Genomic DNA, 26,407 nt, shown 5'->3' with positions numbered 1-26,407 from the left:
CCAGAAAACTTCACATTGAGACCCATTGACACAGCTCTGTGACTTTTGCAATCTAAGAAGATCCGCTTCTCTATTTTGAGTTGCTTTATATTCTACAGCACTGTGAAAGGATCTCTGTCATTAAGCAAACTCAGTTGAATAGATCTTGGGTATAATGATTTGGGAAAATGTGAAGGTCATTTTTATTTATTAAAGCATTTTTTGGAATGAAAACTTCAGGCAAGGAAGCTGGAGAAAGATGAGACACACACGGCATTTCTGAAGGAGTAGGTATGATTCGTTGCATTTTAGTGTTTCCTTCTGTGTCAGTAACTTGCTGCTGGAAAAGTTAGTAGCTAAAAAGCAAACAAAACCAAATAATGCCAAATACCTTTTTTATTGGTTAAAATCTTTATCCCACCCATCGTTAAGTGATTAGTATGCTTGCTATGCATGTCAGAGGAGGTTTTCTCTGTGACTGTTAATTTTTGGCCTTCTGATCTGAGAATTAAGCACAGTTGGATGCCTTAGCTCATTCTCAGTTTACTTTTAATTATTTTTGTTTCTCTTCCTAGGGTAATGATCAGATGTTAAATGCCTATAAAATCGAGTCTGTGAACTTATGGAAAATTTTCTTTCAAATTCACAAGAGTTACAGTATACTACCAAGAAACCTTAACTGTAATAATGAAAAGAGCAACATTTGGATGTATAGTCATAAAATACTAGATAAAAATTCTGAATTATCATTTTGTTCCTGAAATAAGATGAGCACTGGCTTTTAAGTTTTCTTAATTAGTAGGTAACATTCTGATTTGGAAAATACCATGCTTTTGTTTGCATTTATTAGTTGCTGAGTGCCAATGTAAAATATAAAATGACACTATTCCCACTCTAACCATTTATTTTCAGAGAGAAATGGGAAAAAAAATTCAAATAAAAGAAAAAAGCAGCTACAAGAAACTTCTGTTTCAGACATAATACTTTTTGGCATTCATGTTTTCCCACTTTCTACTTTTGAAGCATTTTTTTCTCAAGAAGACATATACTAAAAGATGGCTACTATCTGAGATGTCAATAAAGGAGTTTTTGTTCTATTTTGATTTTCAGAATTTTGGAAAGAGCTGAGAATGAAAGTTGATCAAAGAAATCCCCGTGCCAAAGGAAAAAATTCTGAACTCTGGCTTGTGTAACAAAAAGTCTGTACTTCCCAAGTAGAAGGAGTATACACTTAGCATGTTGGGAAAAAAATGTTAATTTTCATAATTCACCAAACAATCTTAATGGACCATGGCTGCTCCTGCTGCTGCTAAGTTGCTTCAGTCATGTCCAACTCTGTGTGACCCCATAGATGGCAGCCCACCAGGCTCCCCCGTCCCTGGGACTCTCCAGGCAAGAACACTGGAGTGGGTTGCCATTTCCTTCTCCAATGCATGAAAGTGAAAAGTCAAAGTGAAGTCGCTCAGTCGTGTCCAACTCTTAGCGACCTCATGGACTGTGGCCCACCAGGGTCCTCCGTCCATGGGATTTTCCAGGCAAGAGTACTGGAGTGGGGTGCCATTGCCTTCTCCGACCATGGCTACTAGGTATTAAAAGACATCAACATAGCCTGTCATTTTAAAATACAAATTCATGTAAAGTAAAGAAGGGATACCCAGGGAAGAAATTTGCTTTGCATCACAGACATCTCACAGGATTGAGAATGAAATATATGTCTTAAAAATCAAATGCATAAAAACTATAAGCAAATTGGGAACATGCCGCACTGTTTCACAAATGGCATGTCTTAGCACCTAATTAATCTCTTCAAGTCATTTTCTTGTCTCATTTCTTCACTTGGATTCTCTTTAATTGCTTTTATTCCATAGTATTTCTCTATTAACTTTATTTACTACAGATACCCTTTACATTAATGACAATTTTTAGACTTTTTCAGGCAAAATTGTTATCTTTTTGATACTATTCATCCCCTCCCTTCCACCTCTTCATATTTGGCTTCCAAAATACCATCCTCTTTTCTTTAACAATTCTCATCCATTAGTTATTATCTACTTGGGAAGTTAGGCCTTCCTTACTATTTCCAAACTGGCTTGAATTCAAAACTCTTCTGCCAGAAAATATTCATATACTATCTGTACTTACTAATTATATTGTTGTAATACACCATTTTTGCTGTAGAGCATTAAAAAATCCCATGTCTTTTTATTGTTAAAGTAAAATAGTGATACAGAATGAGAAGATGTTACAAGGCCTAGATTTAGGTAAAAATCTATAAATACCATGTATAAAATTGTGCAAACACTGTATCAGAACCAAAATAAAAAGCCAACTGTTCTAACTTCTCAGACTAGAAAACTGTCCATGACAACCCAGTGTTATGAAAACTAGCTTTAGAGTCTCATTTCTCTGATTTACTATAACATAATCTCTATCTCAGAGAAGGCAATGGCACTCCACTCCAATACTCTTGCCTGGAAAATCTCATGGATGGAGGAGCCTGGTAGGCTGCAGTCCATGGGGTCGCTGAAAGTCAGACATGACTGAACGACTTCACTTTGACTTTTCACTTTCATGCATTGGAGAAGGAAATGGCAACCCACTCTAGTGCTCTTGCCTGGAGAATCCCAGGGACAGGGGAGCCTGGTAGGCTGCCATCCATGGGGTCATACAGAGTCGGACATGACTGAAGTGACTTAGCAGCAGCAGCAGAAGCAATCTCTATCTACTTCCACATACTTACATTATAACAGCCAAGAATCAAGGCGTCAACTTAATATCCCTTTACTATTTGCTGCTCTCCATCTGGTTATTTTTGGGAGCTTGTCTTTCACAATATTTCAACCTATTCATCTTTTCCATGTATAAAAACAAATTTTTTTTGCCAAGCCATTAAAAAAAATCTTAACTGAGATTTTCTTTCTGCCTTAAACCCTCTGCCATTAAATTTAATTTTCTTACTCAATATATTGATTATATCCCATTGTGTCGTGAGGTCTTTTATTGGTCCTCTTACATTATCCCTATCCAGTTAAGTAGGCAGAGGCCATCTCAGCTGCGCACGGAGTCTTTTATTTATAAAAGTTGATCTGAGGAACACATGTACACCCATGGCAGATTCATGTCAATATATGGCAAAACCAATACAATATTGTAAAGTAATTAAGTTCCAATTAAAATAAATAAATTTATATTAAAAAAAAAGTTGATCTGAAGAACAAGACAGCTCCACTGTCCTAAATTCAATAGGCAAAGCAGTCATATTTTCCCTGATGATGGATGGCCTTTAGCAACAAATTTAGTTTAGGTTTAAATGCATAATCTGAAACCTGGATGCTAATTCCAAAGTCCAATGCACTGTTTTCTAGAGTACATGCAGTATATTTTTATTCAGCTCAGTTCAGTTGCTCAGTTGTGTCCAACTTTTTGCGACCCCATGGACTGCAGCAAGCAGCAAGGCAGTCTTTCCTGTCCATCACTGACTCCCGGAGCTTGCTCAAACTCATGTCCATTAAGTTGGTGATGCCATCCTCTGTCGTCCCCTTCTCCTCTTGCCTTCAATCTTTCCCAGCATCAAGGTCTTTTCCAATGAGTCAGTTCTTCATATCAGGTTGCCAAAGCATTAGCATTTCAGCTTCAGACTGGTTGGATCTCCTTGCAGTCCAAGGGACTCTCAAGAGTCTTCTCTAAAACCACAGTTCAAAAGGATCAATTCTTTCACACTCAGCTTTCTTCATACTTCAACTCTCACATCCACACATGACTACCGGAAAAACCAAAGCTTTGACTAGAGGGACCTTTGTTGGCAAAGTTATGTCTCTTCTTTTTAATATGCTAAGTTGGTCATAACTTTTCTTCTAAGGAGCAAGTGTGTTTTAATTTCATGGCTGCAGTTACCATCTGCAGTGTTTTTGGAGCCCCAAAAAACAAGTCTGTCACTGTTTCCATTGTTTTCCCATCTATTTGCCATGAAGTAATGGGACCAAATGCCATGATCTTAGTTTTCTGAATGTTGAGTTTTAAGCCCACTTTTTTACTCTCCTCGTTCACTTTCATCAAGAGGCTCTTTAGTTCTTCTTTGCTTCTGCCATAAGGGTAGTGTCATCTGCATATCTGAGGTTATTGATATTTCTCCCGGCAATCTTGATTCCAGCTTGTGCTTCATCCAGCCCGGCATTTTGCATGATGTACTATGCATAGAAGTTAAATAAGGAGGGTGACAATATACAGCCTTTACATACTCCTTTCCCTATTTGGAACCAGTCTGTTGTTCCTTGTCTAGTTGTAACTGTTGCTTCTTGACCTGCATACATATTTCTCAAGAGGCAGGTAAGGTGGTCTGGTATTCCCATCTCTTTAAGAATTTTTCAGAGTTTGTTGTGATTCACAGAGTCAAAGGCTTTGGTGTACTCAATAAAGCAGATGTTTTTCTGGAACTCTCTTGCTTTTTCAATGGTCCAGCAGCTGTTGGCAATTTGATCTCTGGTTCCTCTGCCTTTTCTAAATCCAGCTTGAATATCTGGAAGTTCATGGCTCATGTACTGCTGAAGCCTGGCTTAAAGAACTTTGGGTGTTACTTTGCTAGCATGTGAGATGAGTGCATTTATGTGGTAGTTTGAACATTTTTTGGCATTGCCTTTCTTTGGGATTGGAATGAAAACTGACCTTTTCCAGTCCTGTGGCCACTGCTGATAATATTTTTACTTTTATTAGACATTCTATAGTTAAGAGTTCTATGTCAAGTTTTGGGGAAGTCTAAATTAAATAAATAGTTTTATTATGATGCATTCCTTAGAATTGGTGTTCCATGGAACTGTAATTTATGGAAAGTGCGAGTTGTTTAGTCGTGTCTGACTCTTTGTGACCCCATGGACTATACAGTCCATAGAATTCTCCAGGCCAGAATACTGGAGTGGGTAGCCTTTCCCTTCTCCAGGGGATCCTCCCAACCCAGGGACTGAGCCCAGGACTCCCGCATTGCAGGTAGAGTCTTTACCAGTTGAGCCACAAGTAAAACTGTGTGCTTATATCTATTCAAATTGAACTTGAAATCCAAAGAGTTTCCTCATAGGACTTTTAGTACTTCCTGTTTCTCTTCTTTCTGGAAACACTTTGAGAAGAGATATACATAGAATTTTGGCATTCAACTTCTAGTTTGAGGCAGAGGTACACTTCAATGAAGAATAAAATAAGCTAAATACTCCAGACCTTTAACTTCAGTAAAAGGTTCTAATTGAGTATATACAAAGCCCTTCTTGACGTTTTTGGTTGACTTTTCCTCCTAATTTTCACAGTCTGCCTCCTCCAGCTTATCTCATGGAAAACACTGGCATTTCAAATCACTGAATAGATCTTGAAACTTTCACAGAAAAAGTTCTCCCTTTCAGATTGTCTCCTACAGTAGAGTTCGTGCCATAGCAGCAACTGGATTCACAGTAGTGACAGTTCCTTAAGTCCTCTGTGTGTAAATGTGGCCCTCAAACAAGGAGGTAGGTGTCAGTACTATGGAAACCTTCTCATTGTCATCTGCCTGAATCTCCTCAGAGCTCTTTCAATTTTTAAATAATTTTTAATCTGTATGGTGCTTACATTTGTTGCAAATATGGTTTTCAAAGAATTATCTTTCCATCCCCGTACTCAAACAAGGGCATATACTAAGTTCAGGTTAAATTTATATTGAATTTTCTAACTTGAATGTAGTAAATTGTTTCTTAAAATACAAAGTTAAATATTTCTGTAATTCAAATGTGGAACAGAAACATAGATCACTACAGGTAAACAATCAGCAAATAAACTTTTTAAAGTTTGAGGCAGATAAGAATAAGCTAAATATTCTGTGGAAGCCAGAAGCTGAGAAGAAAAAAATATGTATACAACCTCATAACACTAAAAAATCTTCCTAAAAAACATGCTGAAAAATAAACAACAAACTAGAGAAAATATTTGTGATATATACTACAAAATTTTAATATCGATTAAATAACTTATATAAGGAGTTAATGATATTAGAGAAACAATCCAATAAAAAATGAGAAACATACATGAATAGGCTAGTCCCAGAAGAAGAATTCAAATAGTCAATAACCAGGAAAGATGTACAATATAACCTCTTAGGTAAACAAGGTTAATAAAATGGATAGCAAAGTTTGAGGAAATTAGAAAGCCCATGAACACTTGGGGAGAATGTAAAATTTGCTGATAATTATCAATATCTTTGAATATATAAAATAATACAGAAAGTTCTACTGAGCTGTAAATTTTAGTGCATTTCTAACAATGAATGAGGTATAGCATATAGTTAAATATATAATATATCCATGATAAATTGTTATAAAGTAGAAATAAACCCAGCATTTTAAAAATAGTTACAATGTATACACATATGCATACATGATATAAATATGTACTTGTGCATATGTGTAATTGCATATGGGTATGTATCTCTGTAACCACACAGATAAATATGTACTCTCTATCTACATGTGTATATTTTAATATATTCATTAAAAAGTCTGGAAGAATAGGTACCAAACTGCAAATCTGTTAATGATGATTCTCTGTGGGGGGTGGGGGAATATGGAATTAGGGACTTTGAATTTCAATTCATACACTTCTGTACAATTTAACACTTAGATGAGTTAGGCTTGTGTTGATTTTTTTTATTAATCAGGAAAATGCAAACAGTCATGAGTCTAGAATGGTCTGAGGAGATACTATCTAGGGCTGAATTAGTGAACCTCAGAATGTGGACTGATAACCTTGGTTGCCATGCAGTGGGCTTTTAGGGATGCAGAACAGTGGTATAAAAGCCATCTGTATTTTATTTATGTTAAGAACAATGAAAATGTTTACAATATTTAATGTAAACTATGTGATCTGTGTTTTCCATTAAAATATTTTTAAGTTGTGTGTGCATTTGTGTGCACATAGATAAATGACATTTGTTGGGATATTTGCCAATTCACTTGCCAGTTCATCAGTCAACATTCAAAAAGCATTTAAAATTATATATACTATATGTAGAGAACTGTGCTTGGGAGCATGAGCACAGAAATAAATAAAGCACAGTTTCTATGTTCCAGAAGGTCACAGTCCAGTGGTTCATAGATAGATACACACACACACCCCCATGTAATGGGATAAGTGAAGTGACAGGAGGAAAAAACAAGGTAGATTGTAATCCCATAAGTTGTAATAAGCAAATATATTTGGCAGAATCAGAAAAAAGCTTCTTGGAAGGGGTAATATCTACATTGAGTTTTGAAGGGACAGACGTGTGTGAGCTCTACAGGGCATTTCGGACAAAAGAAAGAGAAAGTTAAAGTCACTCAGTCGTGTCCGACTTTTAGCGACCCCACGCAGTATACAGGCTATGGAACTCTCCAGGCCAGAATACTGGAGTGGGTAGCCTTTCCCTTCTCCAGGGGATCTTCCCAAGCCAGGGATTGAACCCAGGTCTCCCTCACTGCAGGAAGATTCTTTACCAGCTGAGCCACCAGGGAAGCCCAACAAGGCAAGCATCAATCATGTCTGAACAAACATCAAGTCTTCAATGTGATACTAATAATTAGCGTGATTAAACACTTACTGTGTGTTTCAAGCACTGTATTCAGTGTTTTTTAAGCAATAACTCAATTAATCCTCATATCAACTCCATGCACTATTATCATCACCCCTATGTTACAAATGAGAACAACCAAAGCACAGAAAGTTCATATAACTTGCTCAAAATCACACAAATTATAAGTGGCAGAGCAGGTTACAGCAGAATCAAGGCCAATCCAGGCAGTCTGACCTTAGAGCTCCTGCTCTTAGTTATTAGACCATGCTTCTAAAATATAAAAAGACTTCAAAAGTAAGGCTATAAAATTAGGATATTAATGATCATGGACCATGTTTCATGCTAAAGTACTTGACAACTTTACTCAGTCCATTACAGAGAATCAGACGAGGGTTGGGCATATGCTCTCTAGAGATTTAGAGGTTGAGCTGAACTAGTACATGTGGAGATCTAAAGAAAAAAATGGGGAAAATAATGTGACTTGAATTTTAGAAAGAAGACTTTGGCAGACTTCTGGATGATAGATTTGAAAAGTTTAAGGCATTAAGCCATGCAAAGAGGTCACTGCAATGGCTGAGACAAAAATTAATGGGATTTTGGCCCAAGAAACAGAGTAAGAGTAAATAGAAAAAACAAGACCAATTGGAAAAATATTTAGGAGATGGAATTGGCAGTATCAACAGTGACTGATGAGTTGCGATTTTACTTCAGTATTTTATAAAGAACTTATCAGATGGAGGATAACTTTAATTAGAAAGACAGTTTTAACTGATTTAAAAATCAATACTTCACTATTCAATTACAGTAATTTGTTAGAAAGTTACAATTTAGTATCATGAAATTAGGCATATTTCAATCACTTAAAATTAACTCAATAACTTTCCATAAACTCTATCTAAAAGACAGATGAAGCTTGTCAAATAGGTTCAGTGAATTCCCAAGGTAAAATAGTTATACTGCCTACTCTAATATTAGAAGGAATAAATAATGATCTATATATAGGCCAAAACCAATTCCTATTCCTTTCTTCAAATTTGTATTTTATTATGCTAAGAGGATAACTTGACAACCACATCAATTAATCTTCAGGCTGCATCACATTGCGAACACATTTTTATAATAATTAAGACAGAGAATCATCACGGACTTGAACCCTAATTTTGCAATATATCAGCTGTTTGGTCCCGAGCAAGTTACCTGACCTCTTGAAACTTTCAGTGCAGTTCAGTTCAGTCACTCAGTCGTGTCCGACTCTCTGTGACCCCATGGACTGCAGCACGCCAGGCCTCCCTGTCCATCACCAACTCCCGGGGTTCACCCAAACCCATGTCCATTGAGTCGGTGATGCCATCCAACCATCTCATCCTCTGTCGTCCCCTTCTCCTTCTGCCCTCAATTTTCCCCAGCATCAGGGTCTTTTCAAATGAGTCAGCTCTTAGCCTCAGGTGGCCAAAATATTGTAGTTTCAGCTTCAACATCAGTCCTTCCAATGAACACCCAGGACTGATCTCCTTTAGGATGGACTGGTTGGATCTCCTTGCAGTCCAAGGGACTCTCAAGAGTCTTCTCCAGCACCACAATTCAAAAGCATCAATTCTTCAGCATTCAGCTTTCTTTATAGTCCAACTCACTTAATATAAAATAAAAATGATGATAAACACTTTGGAGGATTAGTTGGAGTATTAGCAGTAGTTAGGTAAAGCACCTAGCTCATATGCTCACCTGCCTGATATTAGATAGGTAGGCAGTAAAGAATTTTTCTGAAACTGTCAGAATGACCACCACTTGTGTAGTTTCACTTTAAACAGTCTTATGGAAGAGTTTCCTTCATTCTGCATATTTGATACAAGTTTGAACAAGAAAGCTCAAGGGTTCCATCTTCCTACACATGGAGTACACAGCTGATTTATCCTTCCGTGTACCCTGGTGAGGCCAAAGAATTTCTTCTAGATTTTTTTTATTTTTCTTTTTGCTTGGCTATGTTCCAACCTTGGAAACAACTGGGATTAAGTCAGAGATCAAGTGTCTTAAAATCTGGTCAGCTGACCGTATCTTTACACCAAAAGATGCAGTTACATATTTGATTCAGCTGAAGGAATTTGCATTATGACATCTTTCCCAGTCTTACTCTTTATTTTTTTGAGCAGAAGTGGCAGGAAACATACTGGAGGAATCCAATAAAAAATAAGTTGACAATTACATCTCTCAGTTTGTCAATACCAACCTTGTGTTTGTGGTAAATATTAATGCTTCCCATTTCTTGAGTTTTTGGTTGCATAATTTCAATTATATGAGCAGCTACTGATCTCTTACTTCTAAGTGCTATCTCCTTGAGGTAAGGAACAAAACCAAGTATTGAGATTAGGACAGCATCCAATCAAAAAAAAAAAAATTCTAAAAATTGCAAACTGGAAGCTTCCTGGAGTCGCCCCCCTCTAGACTGTTAGGTAAACAAACACCAGAGCAAGTGTCGTTAATCCTGCTCCTGCTTTGTGCCTTTCACCATTCAGGGGAGAAAGAAGTGAGTCGAATGCGGCCAGCCTTCTATTTTCAATCCCACAAATGATGCAGTCAGTTTGTCTGGATGCAGATCAGCAGGACCTCTCAGCATGACTGTGTAGTATAATCCTGTCTATAAAATATTCCTCCATGTTCTGCCAAAGAAGTGGTGGGCTCTTTGAAGGGCTCACTGACTTGGCAGCTGAAGCTCCATCATACTCAAAACTAGTAAGTCACATACCCAGACACAACTTCTGACATTCCTTGGGGAGGAAGCAAAGCTTAATTTAGATAATCCCCTTTGCAAAGTGTATTAGCTGATCCAAACCAGACCTGGCCAACTAATGGCATGTGTTCTTACATTTCAGAGATGCTTCGATGTAGAAATAGCTTCTTGTTGCATTTGAGTATTAAGATTCATTTAAGGAATAGGAGGAATGATCAATAAACTATTTAAAAATATATAAACAGCTTTGTGCTTGACCTTGACCTTTGATCCACTTAAATGGTGTTGGGGGGGGGCACATTTCTTCGTTGTTCTAGAAAGACCTTGGCAGAGTTTCTCCAATTCCATTTCACATACAAAAATAAATAATAACAATAAACATAACAGGGAAAGTATGCTGTGTATCACAAATACGTATTTCTGGCTTGTATAAAGAAAAACACTTTTTTTCGAAGTGGTTTGTGGAAGAATATACTTGGTTTAAGAATAGATGTCCCACCAACACTCCATTGCACACATGGATCCATCAACAGAAGACACAGCTAATTATAGAGATATAGAAATGCTAGAAGATTCAGCACTTTGATAGAAAAATACCCCCAGGAGCCACATGTGCAGCAACATCACACTTGAGGGTCAATGCATGTAAATTTTTTACAGCATGTGCACAGAAATGAATTTCAAGCTAAAACCTAAATCCTTGAATACATTTTGAAATGCTTGTACTGCTAGAAAATGGAACTGCTATAATCTTGAAAAAAGAAGGAAAAAAGAGAAAGGATGACTCTGAGCAGGAGGGAGGGAAAGAGAAGAGAGAGACAAGGAGAGATGGAAAGAGCTGAGTACAAGTGACACTTAGGAAAGTCATTTCATTTTGTAGGAAAGGGTGAGCCCTTTCAGGCTTCCCAGTTTCTTTAAAGTATCCTGACAGCTACAGTGTTAGATACGGACAAAGAGACGACATGCATGTCAGCAGGTGGAGGACTGAATAGCTTAAATTCATGTTGATGACTTTCTTTCTAAACAAAGAAACCACGTGTGGTAACACACTTAATGCGAGATAAATCAAAACCACCCTAGGATACATCTATAAAATGAAATAATATGTAGTTTTTAAGAATTATACTAGAGGAATCTCCGAAGAAGGCTGCAAAACAGTGTGTACAGCATGATACAACTTTTTAAGAAAATATATTTATGTTTTTTTTTACAGCAACATATGAAGCTCTCTCAATGTGATGGGGTCATGGTTTTTAATTTTCTTCTGAAATTTCTCATTTTCTACAGTAAATGTGTGTTATTTATAGAATTCTAAAAACAACCTAAAAATAAGGCAAAACTGTCATTATTTTACTTCTTCATTCAAAGACAAATCTTTCACAATAGCATCTTGAAACATGATTATAAATGAGGTGTGCTTTTAGTAACAAAGTTAAAGCATGGTAGGACCCTAAATCAAGGGATAGGTGCAGTCAAGTATACCTGTCACATGTATGTCTCTGGTTACTGTGAATCTGCAGTGAGGTTTTGGTACTTTTAAACAGGATTTTCAATTCCAGAACATTTCATCATGCAACTAGTTCAGGGTCAAGTCCTATTGAGTTTATTTATAGTTACACAGTTTACCCTATGACACAGTACAAAGATAAATGAATGTAGAACTTAGAAATACAAGTCATAGAGCATGGAGTGACCCCATTTGGACTCTATACCAAAGTCATGTTTATCTTCTTCATGTAAAAGTTTAATTATAATCATTGTCATTAAAGTCTACACTTAGCATAAAGTTGGGAATTCCTTCTAGGTTGCAGATGGTATTGTGAGAATGTGCCACAGTGGAAAAGATAGGACTAGGAACAAAGAACATGGATTACGTTCCCAGTTGTGCCACCGGAAGCTGTGTGACCTTGGATAGATCACTCACTTCCACTGAGTCTGTTTCCTCATCTATAAGGTGAAGAGGAGAACTAGAAGTTCATTGTAGGTGTTTTTTTGGTTTGGAATATGGTGGAAACTCCTGTTCCACCAAGACAGTGGTATTGAACTAGTTTGTAGAAACACAATGATCTTTAAATCAAATAATACATAAGAACTGAAACTTCTTCAAGCTGTCCAAATATCCAGAAGAAAATACAGTTAATATAAAATATATTTGTCTTACAGACAGCATTTTGACTGAATTGTCCATCATGAATGTTAGTAATTTCAAAATAATGAGTTTATAAATCATCCTGGTTGCAAGATCTGTAAGACCCATTTCACTTACCTGAGATGATTAATTGTTTATAAAATATATCTATCAGTTCAGTCAATTCAGTCACTCAGTTGTGTTTGATTCTTTGCAATCCCAACTGCAGCATGCCAGGCTTCTCTGTCCATCAACAACTCCCGGAGCCTACTCAAATTCATGTCTATCATGTCGGTGATGCCATTCAACCATCTCATCCTCTGTCATCCCCTTCTCCTGCCTTCAATCTTTCCCAGCCTCAGGGTCTTTTCTAATGAGTCAGTTCTTAGCATCAGGTGGCCAAAGTATTGAAGTTTCAGTTTCAGCATCAGTTATTCCAATGAATATTCAGGACTGATTTCCTTTAGGATGGACTGGCTGGATTTCCTTGTACTCCAAGGAAATCTCAAGTCTTCTCTAACCAGACTTCAAAAGCATCAGTTCTTTGGCACTCAGCTTTCTTTACAGTCCAACTCTCACATCCATACAAGACTACTGGAAAAATCAGAGCTTTGACTAGATGGACCTCTGTTGGCAAAGTACTGTCTCTGCTTTTTAATATACTGTCTGCTGCTGCTGCTAAGTCACTTCAGTCGTGTTCAACTCTGTGCGACCCCATAGACGGCAGCCTACCAGGCTCCTCCATCCCTGGGACTCTCCAGGCAAGAACACTAGAGTGGGCTGCCATTTCCTTCTCTAATGCATTAAAGTGAAAAGTGAAAGTGAAGTCACTCAGTCATGTCCGACTCTTCGTGACCCCATGGACTGCAGCCCACCAGGCTCCTCCATCTATGGGATTTTCCAGGCAAGAGTACTGGAGTGGGATGCAATTGCCTTCTCCAATATGTTGTCTACATTGGTCATAAGTTTTCTTCCAAGGAGCAAGAGTCTTTTAATTTCATGGCTGCAATCACCATCTGCAGTGATTTCGGAGCCCCCCAAAATAAAGTCTGTCACTGTTTTCGTTGTTTCCCCATCTATTTGCCATGAAGTGATGGGACCGGATGCCATGATCTTAGTTTTCTGAATGTTGAGTTTTAAGCTCACTTTTTCACTTTCCTCTTTCACTTTCATCAAGAGGCTCTTTAGTTCTTCTTTGCTTCTGCCATAAGGGTGGTATCATTTGCATATCTGAAGTTATTGATATTTCTCCAGCAATCTTGATTCCAGTTTGTGCTTCATCCAGCCTGGCATTTCACATGATGCACTCTGCATATAAGTTAAATAAGCAGGGGGACAATATACAGCCTTGACATATTCCTTTCCCTATTTGGACTCAGTCTCTTTTTCCATGTCCAGTTATAACTGTTGCTTCTTGATCTGCATATAGATATCTCAGGAGGCAGGTCAGGTGGTCTGGTATTCCCATCTCTTGAAGAATTTTCCAGAGTTTGTTGTGATCCACACAGTCAAAGGCTTTGGCATAGTCTCTAAAGCAGAAGTAGATATTTTTCTGGAACTCTCTTATTTTTCCAATGATCCAACAGATGTTGGCAATTTGATCTCTGGTTTCTTTGCCTTTTCTAAATCCAGCTTCAACACCTGGAAGTTCACAGTTCATGTACTGTTGAAGCCTGGCTTGGAGAATTTTGAGCAGTATTTTGCTATCGTGTGAGGTAAGTGTAATTTTGCAATAGTTTGAACATTCTTTGGCATTGCCTTTCTTTGGGATTGGAATGAAAACTGACCTTTTCCAGTCCTGTGGCCACTGCTGAGTTTTCCAAATTTGCTGGCATATTGAGTGCAGCACTTTCACAGCATCATCTTTTAGGATTTGAAATAGCTCAACTGGAATTCCATCACCTCCACTAGCTTTGTTCATAGTGATGCTTCCTGAGGCCCACTTGACTTCACATTCCAGGATGTCTGGCTCTAGGTGAGTGATCACAACATCATGATTATCTGGGTAATCAAGATCTTTTTTGTACAGTTCTTCTGTGTATTCTTGCCACCTCTTCTTAATATCTTCTGCTTGTGTTAGGTCTATACCATTTCTGTCCTTTATTGTGCCCATCTTTGCATGACATGTTCCCTTGGTATCTCTAATATTCTTGAAGAGATCTCTAGTCTTTCCCATTCTATTGTTTCCTCTGTTTCTTTGCATTGATCACTGAGGAAGGCTTTATCTCTCCTTGCTATTCTTTGGAACTCTGCATTCAAATGGGTATATCTTTCCTTTTGTCCTTTCCCTTTAGCTTCTCTTCTTTTCTCAGCTATTTGTAAGGCCTCTTCACACAACCGTTTTGCCTTTTTGCATTTCTTTTCCTTGGGGATGGTCTTGATCACTTCCTCCTGTACGATGTCAGGAACCTCTGTCCATAGATCTTCAGTTACTCTGTCTATCAGATCTAATCCCTTTTTATCAATTTGTCTATAGAGCTAACCAAAGAAATGTATTATGTTCAGAGTTAATGACCTTAAATGGGGGGTGAGGGGAGACAGCTCTTGAACCAGTTTGATAGGGAAGTAATTTTCTGAAAAGAAAATGTGCTTCTCTCTAGTGCAAGAACTCTGAATTCAACCATCTTGTAGGTCTGTAAATGGTTGAGGGCAGATAAAGTGATAATTCAATTTAGAGTTTCAGAGGCTCTATTTTTTTCATTATCACTATAGATTTTGGTTCTACTGAAACTTAATATTTTCTGTTACCAAATTTGGTCATAGAATTATTTTTTGTGGATATAGTAAGATTTGAACAACAGAATATTAGATAAATTAGTGTTAAAAGTTATAAAAAGCAAATATTTCAAGAGTGAAAGCTATAGTATTAATCTTATTTTTGCCATACTTGCTATAGTCACCTTAGACTCTCATTTCTTTTTATATTAAAAATTAATTTGCCTCTGTATTTTTTTCAAATTACATCCATCTTAAGAGGTGGCAGAAGGTGGAGGATATAAGTACATATGTTCATATTTTTGCAATACAACAACCCTCACCTGTTTTTCTCATGAATCTTTAAGATTTCATTTGTCTGTTGAAGAAGTTGTTTCTCTAGCTTGTAGGTTGATAATGAATTCTCCAGCAGTTGTATTTCAAGTCGAGATGTTTGATTTAGTACCTTAAGATAAAAGATAAAAACTTTTAAATCTTCACAAAGAGTCAAAATTATTATTTTGGGTTTTTTATTTAGCTGTGTTTTCTTTTCAAATAATATTTCTCTAGGATAATAAAATGGTCTACATTCTACTAAAAAATGCTTTACATGTCTCAAACATTATATTTGTTCAAGACTGAACTGCAACTGAATGAGAAAACTGAGTTGTTAAAACCATTTTCATATTTAAATTTTCATGTCCTCAATCCCTACATGACTTAGCAACTAAAATACCACCACCACAATCCCTAGGATAGCCCACTGTGCTAGCTGCCTTATATGTATGTGTATATATATCTCCAATATTTACAAGTACAAGATAATTGTTACTACAAGGTCTTAGGTACTGTATATAACTAAGAATAACTAATAGGCATGTAAAACATATCTTACTTGTCCCATCACCTAGCAAAAATTGATTAGAAATGTACAAACATCTCATGATACAGTTTAGACAGATTCATGAGCACAATTTACTAAACACTTATCACATTAGAGAGTTCCAGAAAAACATCTATTTCTGCTTTATTGACTAGGCAAAAGCCTTTGACTGTGTGGATCACAATAAACTGTGGAAATTCTGAAAGAGATGGGAATACCAGACCACCTGACCTGCTCCTGAGAAACCTATATGCAGGTCAGGAAGCAACAGTTAGAACTGGACATGGAACAACAGACTGGTTCCAAATAGCAAAAGGAGTACGTCAAGGCTGTATATTGTCACCCTGCTTATTTAACTTCTATGCAGAGTACATCATGAGAAATGCTGGGCTGGAAGAAGCACAAGCTGGAATCAAGATTGCCAGGAGAAATACCAATCACCTCAGATATGCAGATGACACCACACTTATGGGAGAAAGTGAAGAGGAACTAAAAAGCCTCTTGATGAAAGTGAAAGAGGAGAGTGAAAAAGTTGGCTTAAAGCTCAACATTCAGAAAACTAAGGTCATGGCATCTGGTCCCATCACTTCATGGCAAATAGATGGGGAAACAGTGTCAGACTTTAATTTTGGGGGTTCCAAAATCACTTCATATGGTGATTGCAGCCATGAAATTAAAAGACGCTTACAGAGTGAAGTAAGCCAGAAAGAAAAACACCAATACAGTATACTAACGCATATATATGGAATTTAGAAAGATGGTAACAATAACCCTGTGTACGAGACAGCAAAAGAGACACTGATATATAGATCAGTCTTATGGACTCTGTGGGAGAGGGAGAGGGTGGGGAAATTTGGGAGAATGACATTGAAACATGTATAATATCATGTATGAAACGAGTCGCCAGTCCAGGTTCGATGCACGATACTGGATGCTTGGGGCTGGTGCACTGGGATGACCCAGAGGGAGGGTATGAGGAGGGAGGAGGGAGGAGAGTTCAGGATGGGGAACACAGGTATACCTGTGGCGGATTCATTTCGATATTTGTCAAAACTAATACAATATTGTAAAGTTTAAAAAAAAAAAAAAAAAGACGCTTACTCCTTGGACGGAGAAAGCAATGGCACCCCACGCCAGTACTCTTGCCTGGAAAATCCCATGGATGGAGGAGCCTGGTAGGCTGCAGTCCATGGGGTCGCTAAGAGTCAAACAAGATTGAGCGACTTCACTTTCACTTTTCACTTTCATGCATTGGAGAAGGAAATGGCAACCCACTCCAGTGTTCTTGCCTGGAGAATTCCAGGGACGGGGGAGCCTGGTGGGCTGGCGTCTCTGGGGTCGCCCAGAGTCGGACACGACTGAAGTGACTTAGCAGTACTCCTTGGAAGAAAAGCTATGACCAACCTAGATAGCATATTGAAAAGCAGAGACATTACTTTGCCAACAAAGGTCTGTCTAGTCAAAGCTATGATTTTTCCTGTGGTCATGTATGGATGCGAGAGTTGGACTGTGAAGAAGGCTGAGGGCCGAAGAATTGATGCTTTTGAACTGTGATGTTGGAGAAGACTCTTGAGAGTCCCTTGGACTGCAAGGAGATCCAACCAGTCCATCCCAAAGGAGATCAGTCCTGGGTATTCTTTGGAAGGAATGATGCTAAAGCTGAAACTCCAGTACTTTGGCTACCTCATGCGAAGAGTTGACTCATTGGAAAAGACTCTGCTGCTGGGAGGGATTGGGGGCAGGAGGAGAATCGGACAACAGAGGATGAGATGGCTGGATGGCTTCACTGACTTGATGGACATGAGTTTGAGTGAACTCCAGGAGATGGTGATGGACAGGGAGGCCTGGCGTGCTGCGATTCATGGGGTCACAAAGAGTTGGACACGACTGAGCAACTGAACTGAACTGCTTATGTTAGTTTATGCCAGTCCTTCTAGTATCATCATTTCATAGACATGGGTACCCAGTGAATTAGTAAGAGGAATTATTATTATCAATTTATAAATGAAGAAACTGAGGTTCAGAAAGAAGCCAGAATCCACACAGGAACCAAGGGAAGAACTGGGTTTTGAACCCAGATACTGTACCAAGAAGAGGGGGACTCAAACTATCCTGGATCTTATCTGAGGAGATGAAGTAACCAGGAACCCAGATTGCACTGAAGACTGACTGTTAGTTATTTTTCAACTGCATACATGGGGTCCTCCAGAAACTCTAAATGTTCACCTCATCTTGAATCACAAAGACGCATGCTGCTAGTCAGGCTTTAATATAACATGACTCTGAGCCATGAATGCAAACCTACCCATCCTCTGAACAAACAACATACATTCCTGTTCTAGATGATGACTTCAAGCTGTGCCAATGCCCTGGTCCTGACCCTTTCTCATCCTTCTTTAACAGAGGTTAAAAAGGACAAGGAAGAAAGTACTATTAATTTTAAAACTCCTTAAGTTGTTTGAGAACTTTTATAACCATGGTACCTTTTTTAGAACACTTGTTGAAAAGGACCTGGGAAACCTTCTGGAGGGTCAATATCAATCTAAAGGGTCCTCCTCTAAAAATGACACCAGTAAAACTTTCTTCTTTTTCTGTAGCAGGTTTAAACCTGTAATTATATAAGAATCACACAGAAAAAGCCTTTTCAAAATATCCTGACATGATCAGGGCTGGGGCTTGGACTAATGGAGAGATTGTAGGTGAAGAGGATATATTGGCAGGGAAGCAGAATAGGGACTAGGTGAGATGAGAGAGGCAACTGCCTCAGGTGTTAAGATTTAAGGTGTAAGATTTAAGCCAAAAACTCAATAATCAAGTAATATTTGAATGCAATACTTTGAAAGATAAAAATTAATGTAAAAAATATCCACATGAAACAGAATATCATTTTAAACTAAAGATAGGATATGCCCCCACAAATGTATGATTCAGTCTTGCATAACTTGATCTCATTGCTTTCACCCCAGTCCCAGCCCTGCTGAAGGGGTTAGAGAAGAGAACACTAAGGTGGGGCATTTGGGCTTTAAAAAAGTTTTAAGCGACTATAATTTATCTATACAATTATCATATTGATTACAGATCTGAAAGCTAGTCTAAAAGTTACTACTACTAATTGAAATTCATATTTGTGTTTAAAAAAGTATTTCCCATCCTAAATTGTTTCATCTGAGAGAAAACAGGAGCAGGAGAACCTATGCTTTGAAGACAGAGCTAAAAGCAGCCCAGAGGAAAAAACTGTAGAGAATATAAAGATTAGGGACACACAAGATATAATTTTAAACTATTAAACATATCTTGAAGAGATCTCTAGTCTTTCCAATTCTGTTGTTTTCCTCTATTTCTTTGCACTGATCGCTGAGGAAGGCTTTCTTATCTCTTCTTGCTATTCTCTGGAACTCTGCATTCAGATGCTTATATCTTTCCTTTTCTCCTTTGCTTTTTGCTTCTCTTCTTTTCACAGCTATTTGTAAGGCCTCCTCCAACAGCCATTTTGCTTTTTTGCATTTCTTTTCCATGGGGATGGTCTTGATCCCTGTCTCCTGTAAAATGTCATGAACCTCTGTCCATGGTTCATCAGGCACTCTATCAGATCTAGTCCCTTAAATCTATTTCTCACTTCCACTGTATAATCATAAGGAATTTGATTTAGGTCATACCCCCAGTCTTGTTTTTGCTGACTGTGTAGAGCTTCTTCATCTTTGGCTGCAAAGAATATAATCAATCTGATTTTGGTGTTGACCATCTGGTCCATGTGCAGAGTCTTCTCTTCTGTTGTTCGAAGAGGGTGTTTGCTATGACCAGTGCATTCTCTTGGCAAAACTCTATTAGCTTTTGCCTTGCTTCATTCCATATTCCAAGGCCAAATTTGCCTGTTACTCCAGGTGTTTCTTGACTTCCTACTTTTGCATTCCAGTCCCATATAATGAAAAGGACATCTTTTTTGGGTCTTAGTTCTAAAAGGTCTTGTAGGTCTTCATAGAACCATCCAACCTCAGCTTCTTCAGCGTTACTGGTTGGGGCATAGACTTGGATTACTGTGATATTGAATGGTTTGCCTTGGAAACGAACAGAGATCATTCTGTTGTTTTTCAGATTGCATTTAACTTATATGCAGAGTACATCATGAGAAACGCTGGGCTGGAAGAAGCACAAGCTGGAATCAAGATTGCCGGGAGAAATACCAATCACCTCAGATATGCAGATGACACCACCCTTATGGCAGAAAGTGAAGAGGAGCTAAAAAGCCTCTTGATGAAAGTGAAAGAGGAGAGTGAAAAAGTTGGCTTAAAGCTCAACATTCAGAAAACTAAGGTCATGGCATATGGTCCCATCACTTTACGGCAAATAGATGGGGAAACAGTGGAAACAGTGTCGGACTTTATTTTGAGGGGTTCCAAAATCACTGCAGATGGTGATTGCAGCCATTAAATTGAAAGACGCTTACTCCTTGGAAGGAAGGTTATGACCAACCTAGATAGCATTTTGAAAAGCAGAGACATTAGTTTGCCAACAAAGGTCTGTCTAGTCAAGGCTATGGTTTTTCCAGTAGTCATGTATGGATGTGAGAGTTGGACTGTGAAGACAGCTGAGCGCTGAAGAATTGATGCTTTTGAACTGTGGTGTTGGAGAAGACTCTTGAGAGTCCCTTGAACTGCAAGGAGATCCAACCAGTTCATTCTAAAGGAGATCAGTCCGGGTGTTCTTTGGAAGGAATGATGCTAAAGCTGAAACTCCAGTACTTTGGCTACCTCATGCGAAGAGTTGACTCATTGGAAAAGACTCTGATGCTGGGAGGGATTGGGGGCAGGAGGAGAAGGGGATGACAGAGGATGAGATGGCTGGATGCATCACTGACTCCATGGACGTGAATTTGAGTGAACTCTGGGAGTTGGTGATGGACAGGGAGGCCTGGCATGCTGCAATTCATGGGGTCGCAAAGAGTCAGGATGAGCAACTGAACTGAACTGAACTGAACTGAAACATATCTTTGGGTGAGTTTTCTGTTTGTTTATTAACAAGAATGAAAATTTAGGAAATAATTAACTAGGGGATGAAACAGCTATATTTTTTGGTGAGATTTAGGACAGTGCTTGGCATAGACAGGACCCTCAATATTTATTAAATGAATGCATTCATTGTCTCATTAAGTCAAGCATATCATATGCCATTAAAATCTGTTTTTTCCTTTATTCTCTGTAGTCTCTGATCATACTTCCTAATATTCTCAAATACCAAAATTTTCATTTTACAGAGGACAGAATTTGGTCTTCATGTCTGAGAAGAACATGAGAAAACATTGAGAACAAAATGGAACCATCAAAAATTGAAAATTAAGTTGCCTATATCTAAGTCTGGAGACACTACAGCCCCTAATTTTTCTCTATGTTGTCCTACTTCCAGTCCCTGTGCTACATAGCAACCAGAGTGCTCTTCTAAAAAACACAAATCAGATGTCATGTCCTCTGTTAAATATGCTTGTGACTTCCCTTTAAAATCAGAACAAATTCCAGAGTTCTCAGCCTAACTTTCAAGGTCCTATGTGATCAGGACCCTGACTGCTTCTCAGATCTCACTTCTTTTCCACTCTCTTCCCTGATCATTATGCCCCAATCACACTGGCCTTCTTACTGCTACCCCAACATGCCAAATTAATCTCCACCTCAGGGTCTTTGCAGTTTCCCCTGCCTAGAATGTCCATCCATTCCCAGATGCATGGGTGATTTATTCTTATAATTCAAGTCTTGTCTAAGGAGGCCCGTTCTGGCTAGTCTCTGTAAAGGAGCTCCCACATCATTGATCAGGTGGCCCTGTTTTACTTTTTAAATGAAATCATCCTGTCAGTTCACTCATATACTATCATTTCTGCCCCGTGAAGATGTCAGCTGCACAAAGGGAGGACTAGTACACCTGAGGCCCTTGAAACCTCTGGAGCCCAGCATGAGGCCTGGAATCCTGGACATTCAGAGCTACTCGTTAGATGCTAACCAAAGGCTAGTGAGTCAGTTTTCAAGTTGGGTAATGCTCAGAGACAGAGTAACAGACCAGGTGAGCATCAAGCTGGACTTCCGTTTTAACAGTTCCAATCTAAAGCAGTGTCTGAATGTAGCAGAAACAGGGGAACAAATCTCAAATGTCCAGGCTAAGCTTTAGGTCATCTCAGGCCAATTTTGAAAACAAAAGGCAATCCCTTTTCTTCTCTCTCCATCACTTTAATCAAAGAGCTGCTTTATTTCAACTCTCTCCCTTGATGTATTAAAATAGGCCTGAAGTTCAAAAGCAGGCAACTGAAGAGAATTGTACAGGAAACTATGATAAATTGACCACTTTCTTTCTATGTGTCTATGGAACTTGCTGCTTAGCAATAATCTGAGTGTTCCATTAAAATGACAAAAGACATTTCCTTCTTTAGCCTAAACATGTTCCAAAAGCACATATCAGAAAGAAAGAGAGAAAGAAGGGGAAAACATAAAAGGGGAACGAGAGGAAAGGAGAGGACAGAAGCGGGAAGGAAAGGGGAAAGTGAAGAGTATGTAACACAAGCCCTCAAGAAACAATTTCAAAGCATAAATTTTTCACAATACACCATACAGTAAGGAAGATATGGGCTTCCCAGGTGGCTCAGTGGTAAAGAATCCACCTGCAGTGCAGGAGAAATGAGTTCAATTCTTGGGTCAGGAAGATCCCTTGGAGAAGGAAATGGTAACCCACTCCAGTATTTCTGCCTAGTAAATCCCATGAACAGAGACGCCTGGTGGGCTACAGTCCATGGAGTCACAAAGAGTTGGATATGACTTAGCAACTAAAGAAACAAGAAAAAATAATCTAAGACTTGGAACTGAGGATTTATAGACTATAAAATTTCGGTTCTTTCTTTAAAAAATAAGCAAAATTTTAAAAATAAAAATTAGGATTTTCTTAAAGAAAGTGAGCTAATTTCATCCAGCTTCCCTTTAATACTTAAGTTCCTCTAACTTTTCTTAAAAGGAAAATATTCCACATAAAAAAATTCCTTTGACTGGCATATTAACTTTAAAATCTGCCTTGCTGTACGATTCTCTTTTCTTTACTTTAACTATGTTTTTCAAAAAAAAAAAAATAGAACACAAGGTATGATGACTCAGCAATTAGACTTTTACAGAAGAATGAAGGCTAATATACATACATGGAAGGAGAGTTAGAAGTTAGTTAGATGATCACCATTTTACAAAATCAAGGAAATAATTTATTTGGTCAGTGATGGGTAGTGTGACAATGTATCAGTCTACAGGGCTTTTGCTAATTTCCAAGGGGAAAGTGGACAATTGGAATGGAGAACTATAGGGTCTTTTTACCCTAACCAACTTAAAATTAGTGTTACCGAGATGGTGGCAAGCTGGCATTTCTGTCTCCTGATGAGATAAAATAAGAAGTGACTAGTAATTCTACAAAGCACACCCACCACCATGTCCAACTTAACCCAATTAAGCCTGTAGACTTAACTTTCAGTTAAAAAAAATACAGGGGATGGAAAAGTAAATTAAAAACATATCATAAAGAAATATTCAGACAAATTAAGAATATAAGACACTATACAGAACAACTGACCAAGTACCTTTAAAATCTCAAGAAAAATAAAAAGTTAAACAGAAAGACAAATAGTATATGTTATCACTTATATGAAGAATCTAAAAAAACAAACTAGTGAATATAACAAAAAAGAAACAGACTCACAGTTATAGAGAACAATTTAGTGGTTACCAGTGGGGAGAAGGAAGTGAGGAAGGGTCAAGATAGGGGTAGGGGACTAAGGAGTACAAACTATTATATATAAAACAAATGGATCTTCCCTGGTAGTTCAGCAGTAAAGAGTGCCTGCGACGCAGGAGATGACCCAGGTTCAATCCCTGGGTCAGGAAGATCCCCTGGAGAAGGGCAGGACAACCCATTCCAGTATTCTTAGTAGAGAATCCCATGGATAGAGCCTGGTGGACTACACAGTCCATAGGGTCACAAAGAGTCAGACAATGACTGAAGCGACTGAGCGTGCACACACACATAAAATAAATGTTAAAATGATACACTGTACAACACAGGGAATAGAGGTGATAATTTATAACTTCAAATGAAGTATAATCTTTAAAAATTGTGAATCATTATGCTGTATGTTGACTTCCTTGCCTGGAAAATCCCATGGACAGAGGAGCCTGGTAGGCTACAGCCCATGGGGGTCGCAAAGAGTCAGCCATGACTGAGCGACTTCACTTTATGCTGTACACCTGAAACTTATATACTATTGTAAATCAACTATACTTCAATTTAAAAAAAATGTAACATTGCTCCAAATTAAGAGAGACTATTAAGTGGTAAAAAATAAAGTTCATCGCAGCACTGTTTATAATAGCCAGGACATGGAAGTAACTTAGATGTCCATCAGCAGATGAATGGATAAGAAAGCTGTGGTACATGTACACAATGGAGTATTACTCAGCCATTAAAAAGAATACATTTGAATCAGTTCTAATGAGGTGGATGAAACTGGAGCCGATTATACAGAGTGAAGTAAGCCAGAAAGAAAAACACCAATATAGTATACTAATGCATATATATGGAATTCAGAAAGATGGTAACGATAACCCTGTATGGGAGACAGCAAGAGACACTGATGTATAGAACAGTCTTTTGGACTCTGTGGGAGAGGGAGAGGGTGGGATGATTTGGGAGAATGGCATTGAAACATGTATAATATCATATAAGAAATGAAACGCCAGTCCAGGTTCGATGCAGGATACAGGATGCTTGGGGCTGGTGCACTAGGATGACCCAGAGGGATGGTACAGGGAGGGAGGTGAGGGGGGGTTCAGGATGGGGAGCACGTGTACACCCGTGGTGGCTTCATGTTGATGTATGGCAAAACCAATATAATATTGTAAAATAATTAGCCTCCACTTAAAATAAATAAATTTAAATTAAAAAAAATAAAAAAATAAAATGCCAATAAAATTTTTGGTAAAAAGTTGAGGAAATCTGTGAAAATTAGATAATCTTAGAGAATTATTATTAATAATATATCAATAATCTATATGTAGATGACACCACCCTTATGGCAGAAATCAAAGAGGAACTAAAGAGACTCTTGATGAAGGTAAAAAAGGAGAGTGAAAAAGCTGGCTTAAAATTGAACATTCAAAAAACTAAGATCATGCATCCAGTCCCATCACTTCATGGCAAAGAGATGAGGTAACAATGGAAAAAGTGACAGACTTTTTCTTGGGCTCCAAAAGCACTGAGGATGTGACTACAGCCATGAAATTAAAGTTCGCTTGCTCCTTGGATGAAAAGCTAGTCCATCCTAGACAGCACATTAAACAGCAGAGACATTATTTTGCCAAAAAAGATTCGTATAGTCAAAGCAATGGTTTTTTCAGTAGTCATGAATGGATATGAGAGTTGGACAAGAAAGAGGTTGAGTAGTGAAGAATTGATGCTTTTGAACTGTGGTGTTGGAGAAGACTCTTGGAGAGTCCCTTGGACTGCAAGGAGATCAAACCAGTCAATCATAAAGAAAATCAATGCTGAATATGCATTTGAAGGACTGATGGTACAGCTGAAACTCCACTACTTTGGCCACCTGATACAAAGAGCTGATTCATTGGAAAAGTCCCTGATGCTGTGAAAGATAGAAGGCCGGAGGAAAAGGGGACAACAGAGGACCAGATGTTTGAATGGCATCACCGACTCAATGGACGTGAGTTTGAGCAAGTTCTGGGAGTTGGTGATGGACAGCAAAGCCTGGCGTGCTGCAGTTCATGGGGTCACAGAGTCAGACATGACTGAGAGACTGAACAATAACAACATGACTATTATTAGTGAATTTAATCATTCAACATGTATTTATTGATAGCCTGTTGTGTGAGTACTATTTTAAATCCTAAGGATAGAGTAGTGACCAAGATAGACAAAATCCTTGCTCTCTATGAGTTGGAATCTTGGTGCAGGAGTTAATCAGCTATTGCTGTAGAAAGCCAGATAGTAAATATCTTAGTCTTAGCAGGCCCTGGTGCAACTACTCAATTCTGCTCTCTTATTAAGGAAAAGAAGCTATGACAAACCTAGTTCATTCAGTCAGTTCAGTCGCTCAGTCGTGTCCAACTCTTTGCGACCCCATGAATCACAGCATGCCAGGCCTTCCTGTCCATCACCAGCTCCCAGAGTTCACTCAAACTCATGTCCATCAAGTCAGTGATGCCATCCAGCCATCTCATCCTCTGTCATCCCTTTCTCCTCCTGCCCCCAATCCCTCCCAGCATAAGTCTTTTTCAATGAGTCAACTCTTCGCATGAGGTGGCCAAAGTACTGGAGTTTCAGCTTTAGCATCAGTCCTTCCAAAGAAATCCCAGGGCTGATCTCCTTCAGAATGGACTGGTTGGATCTCCTTGCAGTAGACAGCATATTAAAAAGCAG

General features: G+C 38.4%; 1 protein-coding gene across 1 annotated transcript in view; it reads right to left on the bottom strand.

Annotated features, from left to right (window-relative positions):
- ANGPT1 (angiopoietin 1) overlaps positions 1-26,407 on the bottom strand; it is a 302,210-nt gene that overhangs the window by 84,037 nt on the left and 191,766 nt on the right. The window contains exon 3 of the mRNA XM_027561317.1: positions 15,429-15,550. Coding sequence (XP_027417118.1) covers positions 15,429-15,550 — 122 coding nt within the window. The remainder of the gene's footprint in view (positions 1-15,428; positions 15,551-26,407) is intronic.

This window comes from Bos indicus x Bos taurus, chromosome 14 (genome assembly GCF_003369695.1).
Source record: "Bos indicus x Bos taurus breed Angus x Brahman F1 hybrid chromosome 14, Bos_hybrid_MaternalHap_v2.0, whole genome shotgun sequence".
Classification (NCBI taxonomy): Eukaryota; Metazoa; Chordata; class Mammalia; order Artiodactyla; family Bovidae; genus Bos; species Bos indicus x Bos taurus.
Note: the sequence above shows the minus strand (reverse complement) of the source record. Positions and strands in the feature narration are given on the sequence as shown.